The 16,356-nt window shown below is 39.1% G+C and overlaps 1 protein-coding gene across 4 annotated transcripts; it reads right to left on the bottom strand.

Moving 5' to 3' along the window:
* Positions 1 to 589: 589 nt before the first annotated feature.
* On the bottom strand, positions 590 to 9,299 carry LOC108994080. Of its 4 annotated transcripts, none has more exons than XM_018969171.2 (5): positions 9,159 to 9,290; positions 8,800 to 8,879; positions 7,357 to 7,549; positions 2,119 to 2,268; positions 590 to 728 (listed from the first exon to the last, which is right to left on the bottom strand). In XM_018969171.2, exons 2-4 carry the CDS (start codon positions 8,851 to 8,853, stop codon positions 2,138 to 2,140), a joined length of 378 nt encoding a protein of 125 aa, XP_018824716.1. In that variant the 5' UTR covers positions 8,854 to 8,879; positions 9,159 to 9,290; the 3' UTR covers positions 590 to 728; positions 2,119 to 2,137. The 4 variants fall into 4 exon arrangements, with proteins under 4 accessions (XP_018824716.1, XP_018824715.1, XP_018824713.1 ...); XM_018969170.2 differs by having other exon boundaries at positions 590 to 1,001; positions 9,159 to 9,289; XM_018969169.2 differs by lacking the exon at positions 590 to 728 and adding an exon at positions 742 to 1,317 and having other exon boundaries at positions 9,159 to 9,289.
* Between the last annotated feature and the right edge of the window lie 7,057 nt (positions 9,300 to 16,356).

Here is a 16,356-nt window from a genome sequence, read left to right on the forward strand (position 1 = left end):
CAGGGCCTGAAATGGGGTGGTTTTAGTAGAGTAATGTTATTCTCAATACACTTGTTGACTGCCTTAGTCTAGCCATCAGACTGAGGATCATAAGTTGTGTTGAATGCCAGCTGCACCCCTTGAATTTTAAATAACTCCTGTCAAAACTGCGAAGTGAAGGTATTGTCTCTGTCAGAGACCACTGAGTTGGGCATCCTACGGAGCTTGAGGATGTGCTTGGTGAATAACTAAGCTACTGTCTTAGCAGAAAAGGGGTGGGCCAAAGGAGTGAAGTGCCCATACTTTGTTAATCTATCAACCACCACCTATAAACTATTAAATCTTTAAGACAGGGGCAAACCTTCAATAAAATCCATGGAGATTTTTGTCCATGGTTGTGACTTGACACTTTGGCATGTGTCACATTTTCGGATAAGCTTTTTATATCAGCTTTCATATCGTGCTAGAAAAAATCTCTTCTGAGCCTATGGAGGGTTTTGTGCCTATATATATATATATGCAAACAACATTGAAAGAGCCACATGCATGCAGCTGATCTACCACTAGGGAAGAGTAAAATTACATGTAGCTAGCTGCTTTGAAGTGAATATGGCACAAAAACATTATAGAAACACTGACCACAAATAAATTATACAGATGTTCTGTTACTAAGGATACAGATAGATGCTCACGAACCAAACTCTTAACTGCTAAAACCACAAACTGCATTTGGTCGATCTACCCCAATCCTGAGGGTCACAAAGACTTATTAATTTTCTACAAATAGTATGTTACATTAAATAAAACATGATAAAAATACATCAAAACCTATCTTATATCACCATGCTCCTATCTATTGAAAACAAACTAATTTCATATTTCACAGAAGCTTCAAATATCGAAAATGGCCAAACTTTCTTATCAACCACTCCGACTATCCTTCATATATCACCATGTCACAATCTAGGAAAGGATCATTGAACAAAAATAAAAATAATCTTTTCAGAATAGCTCCAAATATCCTGCATATTTCAGGGGGGGAAGGCCAAATTAGAACAAGTCACTATTTGTATTTTGACTTGCTTACATTGAATTTTCTCTCTCTTTATACTCTTATTAAAAAAAAAAGGTGAAAGAGAAGAAAAGCCGATCATGAAAATCTTCTGTGAGAGTAATTGCAATTCGATACAACTATCTCCCTCAACAGCTATAGCAGAACAAGACACATGAGCTAACATTCAGCTAGGCATGAAGCACCAAACACAATAGCAGGAATTGGAGTGTGGCCTTCGAGCACAATTGACACCACTAAATACATAATCATGAACAAGTACCCTCCTGGCAAGAAAAATATGGGTAACAGCGGCAAATGCTTCATATGCAAACTCAAGAGAAATTCACATACACATGCTGAAAGACATCAATTAATATAGATAAATTATTCCTAAAGGTAACAAAGAATTGTTTTTCCTCTATTTTTGTTTCTACTTTTGAGATAATCCTGCTAAACTATCATTTTTTATTTTTCCCTAAGCAAAGAGAATCGAAACCAAAAAAGGTATAACTCAAGACTGTAATGTATATTTACTCCACAGAAAATAAAAAAAGATGAGCATAATTACAGTCTGTTCCAGAATTTTTTTAATTTTTTTTTATTATTTTTTAAAAAAGTCCGTCCATTGGTAGTCCAACATTGAACCATTCCCATCAGCACAAACACAATTTTTTTTTTTAATTTACTCTTTTTTTAATATTACTAAACAATGAATGGTAGAAATAAATTTAGATATGAACGAAATTACAATCATCAATTATGTTCCATATATTAAAGAGGGCTTCCCAGTAATATGAAAAGTGAAACCTGATCAGGGGAATATTGATACCGTTAGAGAAAGGAAGTACGTTGATTTCTTAAAACATGGCATTCCTTTTTTTATTTTTATCCACGGATTAGGAAAGGAGGTACAACTATAAAACCAACATAAATTAACACAAAGGGCTTGTATTTAAAATATAGCTCTCCATAGGAGAACAAATAGCAATCCTGTCAGGTTCAAGACAAAAAGAAAAAGAGAAAAAAATTCTTTCCTATCTTTCATTCTTCCGACAAAAGGAAAAAAATACACATAAAGTACATACACATAAAGCAGATCTTGCATCACTGTTCCAGCTTCAAGGAAACAACTCGTGACTGTCTGTTCTGTCTCACCACCTTGATAAAGAGTATCGAGAGGCAAGAAGGAGCCCACCATGGCCGGCGGACCTTTTGATCCCCTTTTAAGCAAGCCACTGGAGATGTAGTAGACTTCATTATATACAACTCATAACTAGATTACACTATGAGATGACACAACAAAGCTCTTATTCAGCACACAACTTTTGTTCCTCTAGAAAAATCTATATCAATTTCATTATAAAAGGGAGAATAATGAAATTTTAAGAAGAACAATGGTACAATAACAAAATTTTAACACAGGAGCTGAATGAGAATTTAATACCATGCCTAATATTGGTGTGTGCCATATCAGTGAAAAGTTTGGAGCTTGAGATGAATGAACCAGTTACACCAGACTTTTTTAAAGAGATACAAATCCCACAAATTCAAAAATAAAAAAAGAAGAAAATTAAATATTACTCTGCTTCTAATTTTGGAAAAACTAAAAGTACCCACCTATAGATATCAGGAGTAATGTAGAAGAATTACCCAGTAAACTGCTAACTGCTATACAAAGCATTAGTCGAGCACAGAAATTTGTTCATTTAGGCCCTTAATCAAAAGTATGATGCCAGCATCCTTTGTACCACGTGGCACCTCCACCCCCACCTTTTGTGTCTCTCCCCCCAACACAATACCAACCTAACATCTGTGAGCATGCATCTTGCCCCCCAATGAAAAGACATGCATATTAAGCTAGATCAATTAAATTCAGAAACTAGTAAAGTTCTAGAATAATTGTAGAGAACTGTAGACACTTTCTCCACTGTGATGCAACGGTTTTGATTCTCTTTATTGTTGTATAAATATCCCATGAATAGTAAATGAAAGTCAGGAACATTATTCCTAATATTCTCTATTTCTGTTATGGTATCAGAGCAACACGACTAGCAGTCTCTCTCTGATCCTCTCTAATCCATGGCAGTCACCAACCCCACCCCTTCCCCATCTCTGCCCGCTGCCACTTCCATAACTCGTCCTTCTCCCATATCGTGACCACCAAGCTCACGATTGACAATTACCCACTCTGGAAGGTGCAAATCAGCACCTACCTCAAAGGCCAGGACCTCTTCTACCTTCTTGATGGCTCACGCCCAGTTCCTTTTGAATTCTTACCAAATCAACCCACCACAACCAACCCATAATACACGGTTTGGAAACGTACCGATCAGTTGGCCCTTAGCATCCTCTTTTCCTCCATCTCGGACTCCATTGCCAGTCATGTTCTCTCATCAAACACCTCTCGGGAGCTTTGGAATTCTCTTGCTGCAATGTACTCTTCACAATTGCAAGCCAAGGAGTTTCACATCCATTTTCAACTTACTCATCTCTCACAAGGAACCCAGAATATCACTGAATATTTTGGCAAGGTACGTGCTCTCGCTGATACACTAGCAGCCACAGGCAGTCCTCTTCCTGACAAGGAGTTTGTTCCCTATTTGCTTACTGGTCTCAATGCTTCCTTTGAATCATTTGTGACATCTCTTACCACTTGGACTGATCCTCTCTCATCTCATGAGTTATACCAAATGCTCTTAGTTCATGAAAGCTGGGTAGCTCACTTGTTTACTAAGAACAATAACTCATCTTCCGAACCCTCTGTTAATTTTTCCTCTGCTAATGGTGTTCGTTCCTTCCGAGGACAAGATCCAAACCGTGGTGGCAAACAAGGCAGAAATGGCCGTGGTAGGACTGGCAACAATCGTGGTGGTGGACGCCCTTACAGTCCTTCACAACAATCTTACAGTCCTGCTCGCCCCACCCGTCAGGTATGCAACAAGCAAGGGCATGTCGCACTACAATGCAAATACCATTTTGATCACTCTTCTCAGCTCAAGGCTCCCCCATCCTTCTAGGCGAATATTACTTCTCCGAGCTCCTTCTCTGATGAATCATGGTATCCAGATTCTGCTGCAATGCATCACATTACAAATGACCTCAGTAATCTCAACCTTACGTTGGAACAGTACGCGGGCAGTGACCAGATTTGTGTCGGAGATGGCACAACTCTGCCAATTCAGCACTTTGGTAACTCTTCTTTTTCCTCTAATTCTTCCTTTTTTCTTCTTCAAAATCTTCTCCATGTTCCGTCGATTACAAAGAACTTTGTTTCCATTTGTAAATTATGTGCTGACAACCAATGCTTCTTTGAATTTCATGACACCTTCTCGATAAAGGACAAACTGAGTGGGAAGATCCTCCTCACCGGTCCCAGTCGTAACGGTCTTTACATTTTTCCTCCGGCATCGTCCTCATTGTCTCCTAGTTCTTCTCCTTCCGTTCAAGTTGGTGAACGAACCTCCATGGCAAACTGGCATCATCGATTAGGCCATCCGTCTCTCAAAATCGTCTCCCAGATATTGCACTCCAACCGTTTGAAGTTTCTTCCCAACGAGTCTACTTTTTTTTGTTCTGCTTGCCCACTTGCTAAGCACCATCAATTGCCCTTTCGGCCTAGTCAGGCCCAATATACACGGCCTCTTCAATCAATTGTTGCTGACTTATGGGGTCCGGCCCCTTATGTTTCCAGAACTGGTTTTAAATATTATTTGTCTTTTGTTGATGCTTTCACATGTCTTACTTGGATATTTCCCATTGAGCTTAAATCTGATGTTCTCAATATCTTTTCCAATTCTTGCCATATATTGAAAGATTGTTCCAATCCAAACTTACAACATTGCAAATTGATGGTGGAGGGGAATTTAAGCCCCTAACTCCATTATGTCAAAAATTGGGAATCACTCATCGTCGTTCTTGTCCACACACACACCAACAAAACGGGCTCATTAAGCGCAAACATCGCCACATCGTTGAAACCAGGCTCGCCCTTTTGGCCCATGCCTCTCTTCCTATGACCTTTTGGGCCGAGGCTTTTGAAACTGCTGTATAACTCATTAATTTGTTGCCAAGCCCAACTTTAAATAACAAATCTCCTTATTTCTTGGTCCACAATCACAACCCTGACTAAGTTCTTGAAGGTTTTTGGGTGAAAGTGTTGGCCAAATTTAAGGCCCTACAACAATCATAAAATGAACTTCCGTTCTATCTCCTACGTCTTTCTAGGCTACAGCCCAACCCATAAAGGGTATCGTTGTTTGGACCTTAATTCTCAACGGCTATACATTTCTCATGATGTGCATTTTGCCGAATCTTCCTTCCCATTTTGCAAACCTCACACCCAGCCCACTCCACTCCAAAGCCCAGTAAACAAACACACTGCCCATCTTCCTCTTCTAACTCCCTCTATCCTTGGTCCAGGCCCACTACCTTCTTCCCTTCCACCATCTCCAAATCGATCCTCTGCACCTTCCCCTTCTCCATTACCTAACCCTAATCTCTCATCTCCTTATCTCGCAGTTCCTTCGCCTCCTATTCCCATGATTCCCTCATCATCTCCTATACCTCCTCGGTCACCCATCATCACCCGCTCACACTCAATCTTCTCGTCCTCGTCTACCCACAGACGAAATTGTACCGTATCCTTCACGAAAATGTTTCACTGTTCAAGTCACTGTTCCCGACCCTCCTTCAAGCTACTCTGTAGCTTCCAAGACAAAACTTCAAGCTGATGGATCCATTGACAGACACAAGGCCCATTTGGTAGCCAAGGGCTACCACCAGTAACCAGGAATCGACTATGAGGATACCTTTAGTCCAGTAGTAAAGATGCCCACCATCCGTTTGATTATTGCTCTTGTTGTTTCTCATGCTGTGGCAAGTAGACATTTAGAATGCATTTCTACACGGGTCACTCAATGATACCGTGTACATGCAGCAGCCACAGGGTTTCATTGATCCAGTTCATCCCACTTACGTCTGCAAATTGCAGAAAGCAATCTACGGCCTCAAGCAGGCACCCAGGGCGTGGTTTGCTCAACTTAGTTCATGGCTCATTGGCTATGGCTTCACTGCATCACAAGCTGACCCTTCCCTATTCATCCTTCATCAAGGTGATATCCACATTTATTTGCTTGTTACGTGGATGATATTGTTATTGCCTCTTCACTGCCCTCTGCCACTGATAAATTGGTTTCTGATTTGGGACTTGCCTTTCCTGTTAAAGACTTAGGAAAACTTTCCTTTTTCCTTGGTCTTGAGGTTGATTACTTGCCTACTGGTTTACTACTTTCTCAACGGAAGTATATTAAAGACCTTTTAATTTGTAGTCAGATGCTTCATGCCAAGCCTATTTCATCACCCATGGCTGCTTCTCTTAAGCTCTCTATTTTTTATTCACCTGATCACGATGATGTTCATCAATACTGTAGCATAATGGGTGGGTTACAATATCTCTCTCTCACACGGCCTGATATCTCTTTCACTATAAATAAAGTGTGCCAGTTTTTGCACAAACCTAAACAGCCTCACTGGAGTGCAGTCAAAAGGATACTACGGTACCTTAAGCACACAATTAACTTTGGATTGTTTTTCTCCTCTAAATCCTCACTTTAGTTGCAAGCATACTCAGATGCTAATTGAGCAGGTTGCCCAGATGATCGTCGTTCTACAGGTGGCTATAGTATTTTCCTTGGCAAAAACCTTGTACCTGGAGCTCCAAAAAGCAGCGTACTGTGGCACGCTCAAGTACAGAGGCTGAATATAAAGCACTGGCTTCCTCTGCTGCCGAGGTCATATGGGTTCAAACTTTAATTTCGGAACTCGGCATTCCTTTGTCTAAGGCCCCAATATTATGGTGTGATAATATGAGAGCCACCTTTTTGGCTGCAAATCCTGTTTATCACTCAAGAACAAAGCACATGGATGTTGATTTCCATTTCATCAGAGACCGAGTTGCTTCTAAGAGCCTCACTATTTCTTTTCTCAGCTCTAAGGATCAAATAGCGGATGTCTTCACCAAGCCACTAGTTTCAGATAAATTCTTTCATTTTAGATCGAGTCTCACTGTGTTAGATACCCATACCCCATTGGACTCGAGGGAGTGTATTAAGCTAGATCAATTAAATTCAGAAACTAGTAAAGTTCTAGAATAATTGTAGAGAACTGTAGACATTTTCTCTACTGTGATGTAACGGCTTTGATTCTCTTTATTGTTGTATAAATATCCCATGAATAGTAAATGAAAGTAAGGAACATTATTCCTAATATTCTCTCTTTCTGTTAGTGCGCGCGCGCGCGCACACACACACACACACCCCACAGACCTTTAATCCGCCTGAGCTCCTTGCACAGGGTGATGAAGTCACCCCATTTCATGTGGCATCGTCTTATAAACCGAAGGATCTGCTCAGTGGTAAACATGGACATACTTTCCAGGTATTCTCCGTTGACACCATTTTCTTTAAAAATCTGGCGGTAACTACCGAGATTTATCTCTTCCAACCACAAACCAACATCCTGAAAAAACAGAAATAGAATTTCGCACAATGCATGTCAGTTAGCCACATATCCTGATGCTTCTATATTTTTTTAAAGTAATAAATGAGTCACCAAGTCTTCAGAATGGCAGCAAAGATGCATATGTTTCCAAGTTCATTTCTATCAGAAAATAGTGTTCAGCTAAATTATTTTGAATTGAGAATGGCAAAGAAGATGCATATGTTTCTATTCATCCCATTGTTTTATAAGAAATCCATAGGGCTGCAGACCACGTGTCATCACAAATCCTTAACATTGATGATGAAGTGAATGATACAGATATCTGAATAAAAGAGATGGCCATCACTGCTAATTTGGATTTGCTACATTTCTTCATTCACTGCACTTCCCATTTGTAGGGGTGTTCCGATTTCTGTTGTGAACCAAGATGATCTTCTTACTCGAGTTGAAAATCTGTCAGTCTGACCAGTCGGCTCAGAATGGCATATGTTGAAAATTCCTTCTCCCAACCCGTTGTTTCAGCTAGGAGACACGAAGACCTGCAGTTCGGCTCTTTATGTATAGATGCTCTCTAACTAAATGAAAATTACAGAAATCTTCTTCTAGGGTAATTGCAGGAATTTTCAACACCCCCTTATGGTGATCCAAATCTTCCTTGTTTGGGCTCATCAGCTTTTTGCATGGAAAAACTACATGGCTCAAAATTAAAGCTTTTTTCCAGGAAAAAAAGATTACAACGTCATACAATCTGGGGACTAAACGAGAAAGTACAGTGCATTCAGTGACCAAAAGTACAGTTTAGCCTTGTTAATAGAAACGCAATCAATACAATATCCTTTCCATTGTAAGATTAATTAAGTCAGACTTTATAACATCAGGATAATCAATCAAAACTGAAACTTCCCAGTTCATACTTGCTCCATTCAGCATAACCATCGAAACGACCAACATACTAACCACAACCTCAACTAATAGTAAGTCCCGATTGAACCCAAAATAGCAGAAAACTTAAACAAAGAGACTAACTAAAAAAGCCAGAATTTCGAAAATCAATAACTGTACACACAAGCAATCAAGCAAGGCGAATCAATTTACCAAGTAACAGACATGATCAAACCTCCCAAACAAGCAATTCTAGCATATGATCCGAGAAACCCAAATCACATATCAAAATTAAACAGGATCTACTTGGAAACAGAAGGCCCGAATGATCAGAATCATAGAGAGAGAGAGAGAGAGAGAGAGAGAAAGAGAGAGGTGATAAATACCTCAACAGTCCAAATGAAGAAATCAAGAGTCTCCGGTGGGTGTTCTTTGCTCATCTCCGAAAACAATCCCCCAAAAACGCCTAAATCATTTGCAACCAAACAAAGTCTCAACACGTCAAAATACAAATGAATTATAGCGCATGACCAAAAACATTAAAGATAGGATAGTAACATGGGCTCTGCTAAATTCCCCTGAAAACAGAATGAAAGGAGAGAAAACTGGTAACTGATAACAATCAAAACAGGTATAGGAGTGAGATGAAGTGGTAAGATCCGAGTGTAACTATATTCCTTATACATCAATTTCATTTTTCTGAAAAGAGAAAAATAACATAAAAGAGGAAAGTGAAAGAGCTTACCGAGAGAGGAATGGTCAGTACGAGTCTGACTGAAAATTTGGGGTATGAAGTTTTTACATTCGATGTTTGATTTTGGGCGCTCTTGTCTTGTCTTGTCTTGTCTTGTGTGTGTGTGTGATATTAAAGGGGACTGAATAATTGACGATGGATTAGATGCATTATTGGGTCTCTCCTTAAACTGAGTATGAGTAGAGTAATCACTCGCTTTCCGATCTTCCCCACCATTACTAACTTACTTTTAATCATCAAGTTAATGATATATAAAAACATATCATTAAATTTGAATTAAGAAAAAATAAATTCCATCAAATGTGTAGTAGCACCATCCTTATTAAATAAAATATATGGTCTAGCCTTATTTTATGGGATCAACTATATATCCCATAAAATCAACTAATAATTGATTTTTTTTAATCTACATTAAAAAAAAAAAAAGAACCATTAAGAATGAGTTATCTTTAATTTGTTAAAATTATCATTGGAAAATGATGTGTGCTTTTGTTGTGTTGTGGGGACGAAGGTTGTGTCCTTTCGGTACCCTTCTTCTCTTAAAATAAAAGTGATCATTCATTTCAAATATTTATGTAAAATAAATTGTTAACAATAGAATTATTTACATGTCCATCCTAAAGGCACTCCGGCTTCGTCCCGCGTGGCCCAACCGTGTCTCACCACCCGGCCGATGAATCATATCAACTCGGACCCCACATTATATATAATTAAATATAGATTACGAGAAGTCGGTGGATGGTATAAAAATTATGGAGAAATATATTAAAAATTTTATTAAATATATGATGTATAAATAATGAATAAATAATATTTTTTTTAATTTTAATAAAATAAAATAAAATATGATATAAGAATAAGAAATAAAAACACTCATTTTGAAATCTTTCACTGTCATCTTGACTTTTAATTTCTTTTTGTTTTTTAAATCAAAACGCAACATTGGGTCACACAAATTGTAAGGCCTCATTCTCCCAACACAACGCCCCCCACCGTGCGAATCTACTCTCCCATGGTCTCTTCCCCCGAGCTTCTCCTCTCCCCACCTCCTTGCAATAGATCAGGATCTGTTGAAAGGGCGTTCATTGATCTTGGAATGCTTTTTTAGCTAATCAATTCTTTGATCTTCTTCTGCAAGTCTTTAATTAATATAATTCTCAGCCTCTTTTTAGGTGATCCAATTTGGAACGCTTTCCCTAGAAAGCCATGGAGTGTATACTCTCACGTATAGAGGGTGCATGCTTTGAAAGAGAGAGAATTCCAGGAATTTAGGAGAAAAAATATGTAACAGTCATGCTTTAATTTCAGGACAAAATTCTACCCATCCATGAACTTTTACAAAAGTACAAACGTGTGAATATATAGAAGAGTTAGGGTTCTGAGTGTGGGTCAATAACAAGAGGAAGAAGAAAGATGAAGGCTTGATTCAGGAAGAAAATGAGATTTTGGGGCATTTCAAATGGGACGTCGAAACGGTGCATGGGAGGAAAGGGACATGCGACGTCGTTCAAGCTGCTATTTTTAGTTGCTTTTAGTTTTAAAAAAAATGTAAAACGTTGTAGTTTTGATTAATGGTTCTAAACGTTGTGCTTTAATAGCTGGGATGCAGGGACCTTTATGTATTTTACTTGTATTTGTGTTAGGATCATGAGATCAGGGGGGGAAAGGGGAATTAGTGATTCCCTTATGTGAAATCTAAGCTAATTTGTTATCTTCTCGTGGGAAGTTTGGATTCCTCGAAAATCCAAGTTATCAATGGAAACCCTGTAGCTTCCATTGTCATCATCTACCTGTGGTCACGTATTATCCTTTCTATTTTATTATTGCTATTTCATTTTCAGTACAGAAAAAGCATAACAAGAGGTATCCTTAAAGCCTACGGTCCTTCCCTTTCATACACTATAAACCAACCCTTAAATATAAACCCAATACACACCCATATTGATACTACAGAGCCATCCCATCCACATACGGTAAACCTTAACCAACTACCATACAGATCCATCCATCCACCATCAACCGAAGCCATACTGTATTTACCAATCCAGGAATTCACCCAACCAGTGTGCCCATGGCCGATAACTCTAGATCTAAACAGGAGAACAAACAGTGCAAGGCTGAAGACCAGGAGCATGCCCTTCAACAATTGGCTGAGAGAGTGGACCAGATTTCTGAAATGCTTCGTACACTCTTGGAGTAGATTCCTGAAAATAGAAATGATAGAGATAGTGAGAAGAATGAGCAAAGAAAAGCATTAACCAAGGGAGTCAAAATTGATTTTCCATAGTTCGAAGGAGAAAACCCAGCAGGTTGGGTATTTAAAGTCAATCATTATTTTGAATTTCACCAAACTCATCCATTACAGAAATTATTAATGGCTTGGGACTAAGACGCTTGGGATAGTGGTCATTTCACCGACTGTGAAACTTTTACACAGGCACTTCTAATTCGATTCGGACCCATAGTGTTCAACAACCCAATGGAAGCCTTGACAAGGCTTAAGCAAACCTCTATGGCGGCTGCGTACAAAGCTCAGTTTGAGGAACTCTCAAACAAGCTCAAAGGCTTTTCCGAAGTGCACAAACTAAGTTGTTTCTAAATGCAGCGTTTGGACTTGAGAAGATTGAAGAAGGGTACATTCTTAGCACGTGAAAGGGGCTAAAAACAGGAGGAGAAATGAGTGTTTTACTCATGGCTGGTTTTGATTTTTTTTTTTTTTTTTGGGGGGGGAGCATTCCATTGAAGGCAATATTAAGTGTACTAAACCATTCACTCTTACACGAAGGATTTTCTCGACGCAAATGGATGAAAAACCTCGGAAGGTTTTATGCTATAATTGCGACAACAAATGGCCCAAGTCATATTTGTAAGTCACCCAAAATTTACCTATTGCAAAGTTATGAGGACATGGAAGAGGAGAAAACCGAGTGTGGGGAATAAGAGGATCAATCAAAGGATGACAGCTTGATGCTTACTAGAGTTGAGGGAAATCCTGAGATTTCCTTAAACGCCATTTATGGAATCCATAGCCCGAGTATTATGAGAGTGAAAGTAATGATTATTGATGAACAAGTGGTGATTCTAGTAGATTCAGGAAGCTCACACAGTTTCCTAGACCCATCAGTAGCTAAAAGAGCTAATCTAAAGGCTAATCAGTCCAATAAATTAGTAGTGAGGGTGGCAAATGGAGTAATTATTCAAAGTGAAGGTCATTGTGACTTGGTGCCCCTATAAGTGCAAGGTATATAGTTATGTCCCTCTCTTTATCTTATTGAATTGGGAGGGTGTGATATTGTATTGAGGATAAATTAGTTGGAGAAAATTGGTCCCATTGTATGGGATTTTTCAAAATTATCTATGCAATTTGAAAAAGATGGTCATAAGGTGGATCTTAAAGGGTTGGAACCCCAACCAATCTCTATTTAGGGTAGTAGCAAAGCAATGTTGGCCTTAATGACTAAGAGAAGAGGATTTTTGCTTCAAATTCAAGTGGAGAAATAAGTGGAGAATGTGATTGTGCAAAACATTGAAATTAGTGTGTTGTTGAAACAACTTAAGGGGGTGTTTGAGGAGCCATGACCATAAAATTGTGTCAAAAAAAGGGTACCCCTATTACCAAAAACTCGAGATAGAGAAGATAGTGACAAAGTTGCTGAAAACAAAAGTGATTAGGTCTAGTTCCATCCCATTTTCCTTACTCGTACTGCTAGTACGTAAGGCCAACGATAGTTGGCGCATGTGTGTTGATTACCGTGCACTAAAGCAGCACACAATAAAAGATAAATTCTCCATTTTGGTGATAAATGAATTATTGGATGAATTGTGTGGGGCGAAAGTGTTTTCAAAGTTAGACCTACGATTGAGATATCATCAGATTCAGGTGGTACACAAGGACATGGAGAAAACTGCTTTTAAAACTTACGAAGGGCACTACGAGTTCTTGGTAATGCCCTTTGGGCTTACCAATATGCCGTCCACCTTTTAAGGGCTTATGAACCAAGTATTCAAGAAGCGTTTTTCAACGACATTTTGATGTATAGTGGGAGCTAGAATGAGCACTTACAACAATTAAAACAGATGCTGGAAGTACTGCAGCAACACCAACTTTATGCAAAGTTGTCTAAGTTTCACTTTGGAGTGGGGGAGGTTGATTACCTTGGGCACATCATTCTCATGAGGGGGTATGAGTAGAAACAAAATAAAATTAAGTCTATGAGTGATTGGCCCTCACCAAAGAATACTAAGGTCTTGAGGGAGTTCTTAGGACTAACAGGCTACTATAGAAAATTCATTAGGGGGTATGGATTGCTTGCAACTCCATTGACCATTTTGCTTAAAAAGAATAATTTTTGGTGGAATTCATATGTTGAACATGCCTTTAATAGGTTGAAAGAAGTGGTTACTCAGCCCTCGGTGTTGAAACTTCTAGATTTTACTCGCCCTTTCACCATTGAGTGCGATACTAGTGGTACGGGAATAGGGACTGTCCTAATACAATATGGACAACCTATAGCTTTTCTAAGCGAAGTATTTAAGTGGAGGGCTCTTCTCCTAACCACCTATAAAAGGGAGTTGTTGGCTTTAATGACGATTGTCCAAAAGTGGAGACCTTACTTGTTGGAGCAATCATTTATAGTCAAAACTAATAAGTAAGTGCCGAAATTTTTACTGGAACAAAGAGTAGGCACGGAAGCACAACAAAAGTGGCTTACTAAGTTGAGGGGGTACGAATTTAAGATTGGGTACAAGAAGAGGCAAGAGAATAAAGTGGTTGATGCTCTTTCTTAAAAGGAAGGGGTGATTATTAGGTAGAAGCAGTGTTTACTCAAATTTCACTTTCAAAACCAGATTGGGTAAAGGAATTGAAGCTGAATTACCTGTTGTCAAAAGAGTTCATAGATATTTTTGCCAAGGCAGGGGTATAACAGGAGATTCCTAAGGAAATTTCTATCATGCAAGGGCTACTTCTAAAGAAGTGAAGGTTGATATTGGTTTCAGGATCACCTTCCATTAAAAAGGTGCTACATTATATCCACACTAATCCGATGGCTGGCCACACAGGGTACCTCAAAACTTATCAGCTGGCTAAAAGAGAATTTTACTACTTGGTATGAAATCTAATATTAAAAGGTGGGTGAAGGAATGTGAAGTGTGCCAAGCAGTTAAATATGAAAATATTCCTCCTACAGGGCTACTCCAGCCACTGCCCATACCAAAGCAAGCTTGGACAGACATCTCTATAGACTTTATAGAGGGTCTACCCAATTCAAAAAGGCCTCAGGCCTTAGTGATTCTGGTTGTTGTTGATAGATTCACTAAGTATGGCACTTTTATGGCCCTCTTACACCCCTATATAGCCCAAGACGTGGCCCAAGTTTTCATGGATGCAGTTTTCAAGCTGCATACTTCTACCAAAATAATTGTGTCTGACCCTAATTCTGTTTTCCTAAGTTTATTATGGAAAAGTTTTTTTAAATTACAAGGGAAAACATTAAACTTCAGTTCTACCTATCACCCTCAAAGTGATGGCCAAACTGAAGGTTTGAACAAAAATTTGGAGGGTTATCTGAGGTGTTATGTGGGGCATAAATCAAGGACCTGGGTGTAGTGGCTATCATTAGCCGAATGGTGTTACAATTTGAGCAACCATAGCTCAACAAAGTTGTCACCTTTTAAGGCTTTGTATGGGTACCCTCCCCCAAGACTCATTTCTTACATACCCAGGACCTCAAACAATGATGCAATGGACAAGGTGTTACGAAACAGATCACAAATACTGGAACTTTTAAAGAAAAACCTCAAATCAGCTCATCGTATGAAATTATTTGCTGACAGGAAAAAAACTGAGAGAGTTCAGTGTAGGTGATTGGGTTTACCTACGTCTTCAGCCCTACTGACAGAAGACTATCGTCGTGCGCCACAACTTGAAGTTGGCCCCTAGGTTTTATGGGCCCTTACAAGTGATCTAGAGGATCTAATTCGTCGTGTACCGCCTTGAGCTGCCACTGATGTGCAAGATCCACCTCGTATTTCATGTGTCCTGCTTGAATAAAAAAATTGATGAAAAAGTTCAGATCTTACCTACTCTACCACCCACAAACGAAAAAATGTAAGTTTTACCTAAGCCTGATCAGATAGTTGAGTGCCGTATGAGGCAACAAAACCACCGTGCCGTGACCGAGGTCCTGGTGAAATGGACGAGAGCCTCCATGGAAGACAACACTTGGGAGAAACTCTAGGATCTCAGAGCCTTGTACCCACACCTTGTGGGCAAGGTCTTGTAAGTGTGTGGGATTTGTTAGGGTGTTGAGTGTGGGTCGATGACAAGACAAAAAAGAAAGCTGGAGGCTTGATTCGAGAATAAGAGATATCGAAGGGAGTTGGGGCAATTAAGGAGCAAAATGGGATTTTGGGGCATTTCAAAAGGGACGTCGAAATGATGTGTGGGAGGAAAGGGACATGTGGCGTCGTTCAAGCTTCTTTTTTTGTTACTTGGTTTTAGTTTAAAAAAATAATGTAAAACGCTGTAGTTTTGATTAATGGCTTTAAACGATCTGCTTTAACAGCTGGGTTGTAAGGACCTTTATGTCTTTTACTTGTATTTCTATTAGGATCATGTAGATAAGGGGGGAAAGGGGAATCGGTGATTTCCTCATGTGAAATTTGAGCTAATTTGTCATGTTCTTGTGGGAGGTTTGGATTTCTCGAAAATCTAAGTTATTATCAATGGAAACCCTGTAGCTTCCATTGTCATCATCTACCTATGGTCACGTATTGTCCTTTCTATTTTACTTTTGCTATTACATCGTTAATACATAAAAAGTATAACAGAAGGCCAAAACGAAATATATCTTCATTAATCTTGATAAATTCAAGAGCTAGGGAGTAGCCGAGTAGGGATTATAAAAAGTACAAAGAACAAGAAAATACCGATTAAATCTTCACCTTGATTAATTCAAGTGGAAGTGAGGATCTAAGAGACGTGAAAAGCGTAGTCATTTCTAGCCTTCTTTGCCTCTCAACGTCCCTAAGATTGCCGTAGTTGTGATCCAAGCTATCTTATAATTTTCGCCTCTACCCTTTCTCATGGTGGTGTTAAAATTACTGCAATCCAATGAAGCATGACCAGTGGTCTCTTGAGGGACTTTCTACTGTTGGTGGGGGTGAGAGCAAATCTGGAAGACCATCT

This window comes from Juglans regia, chromosome 10 (assembly GCF_001411555.2).
Source record: "Juglans regia cultivar Chandler chromosome 10, Walnut 2.0, whole genome shotgun sequence".
Taxonomy (NCBI): domain Eukaryota; kingdom Viridiplantae; phylum Streptophyta; class Magnoliopsida; order Fagales; family Juglandaceae; genus Juglans; species Juglans regia.

Coding starts and splice junctions, on each gene's coding strand:
- LOC108994080 (XM_018969168.2), bottom strand. CDS start 8,853: ATGAGCAAAGAACACCCACCGGAGACTCTTGATTTCTTCATTTGGACT. Junction 7,550..8,799: donor TCTTCATTTGGACTGTTGAG/GTATTTATCACC, acceptor CTGTTTTTTCAG/GATGTTGGTTTGTGGTTGGA. Junction 2,269..7,356: donor GGAGCTCAGGCGGATTAAAG/GTCTGTGGGGTG, acceptor CTACATCTCCAG/TGGCTTGCTTAAAAGGGGAT.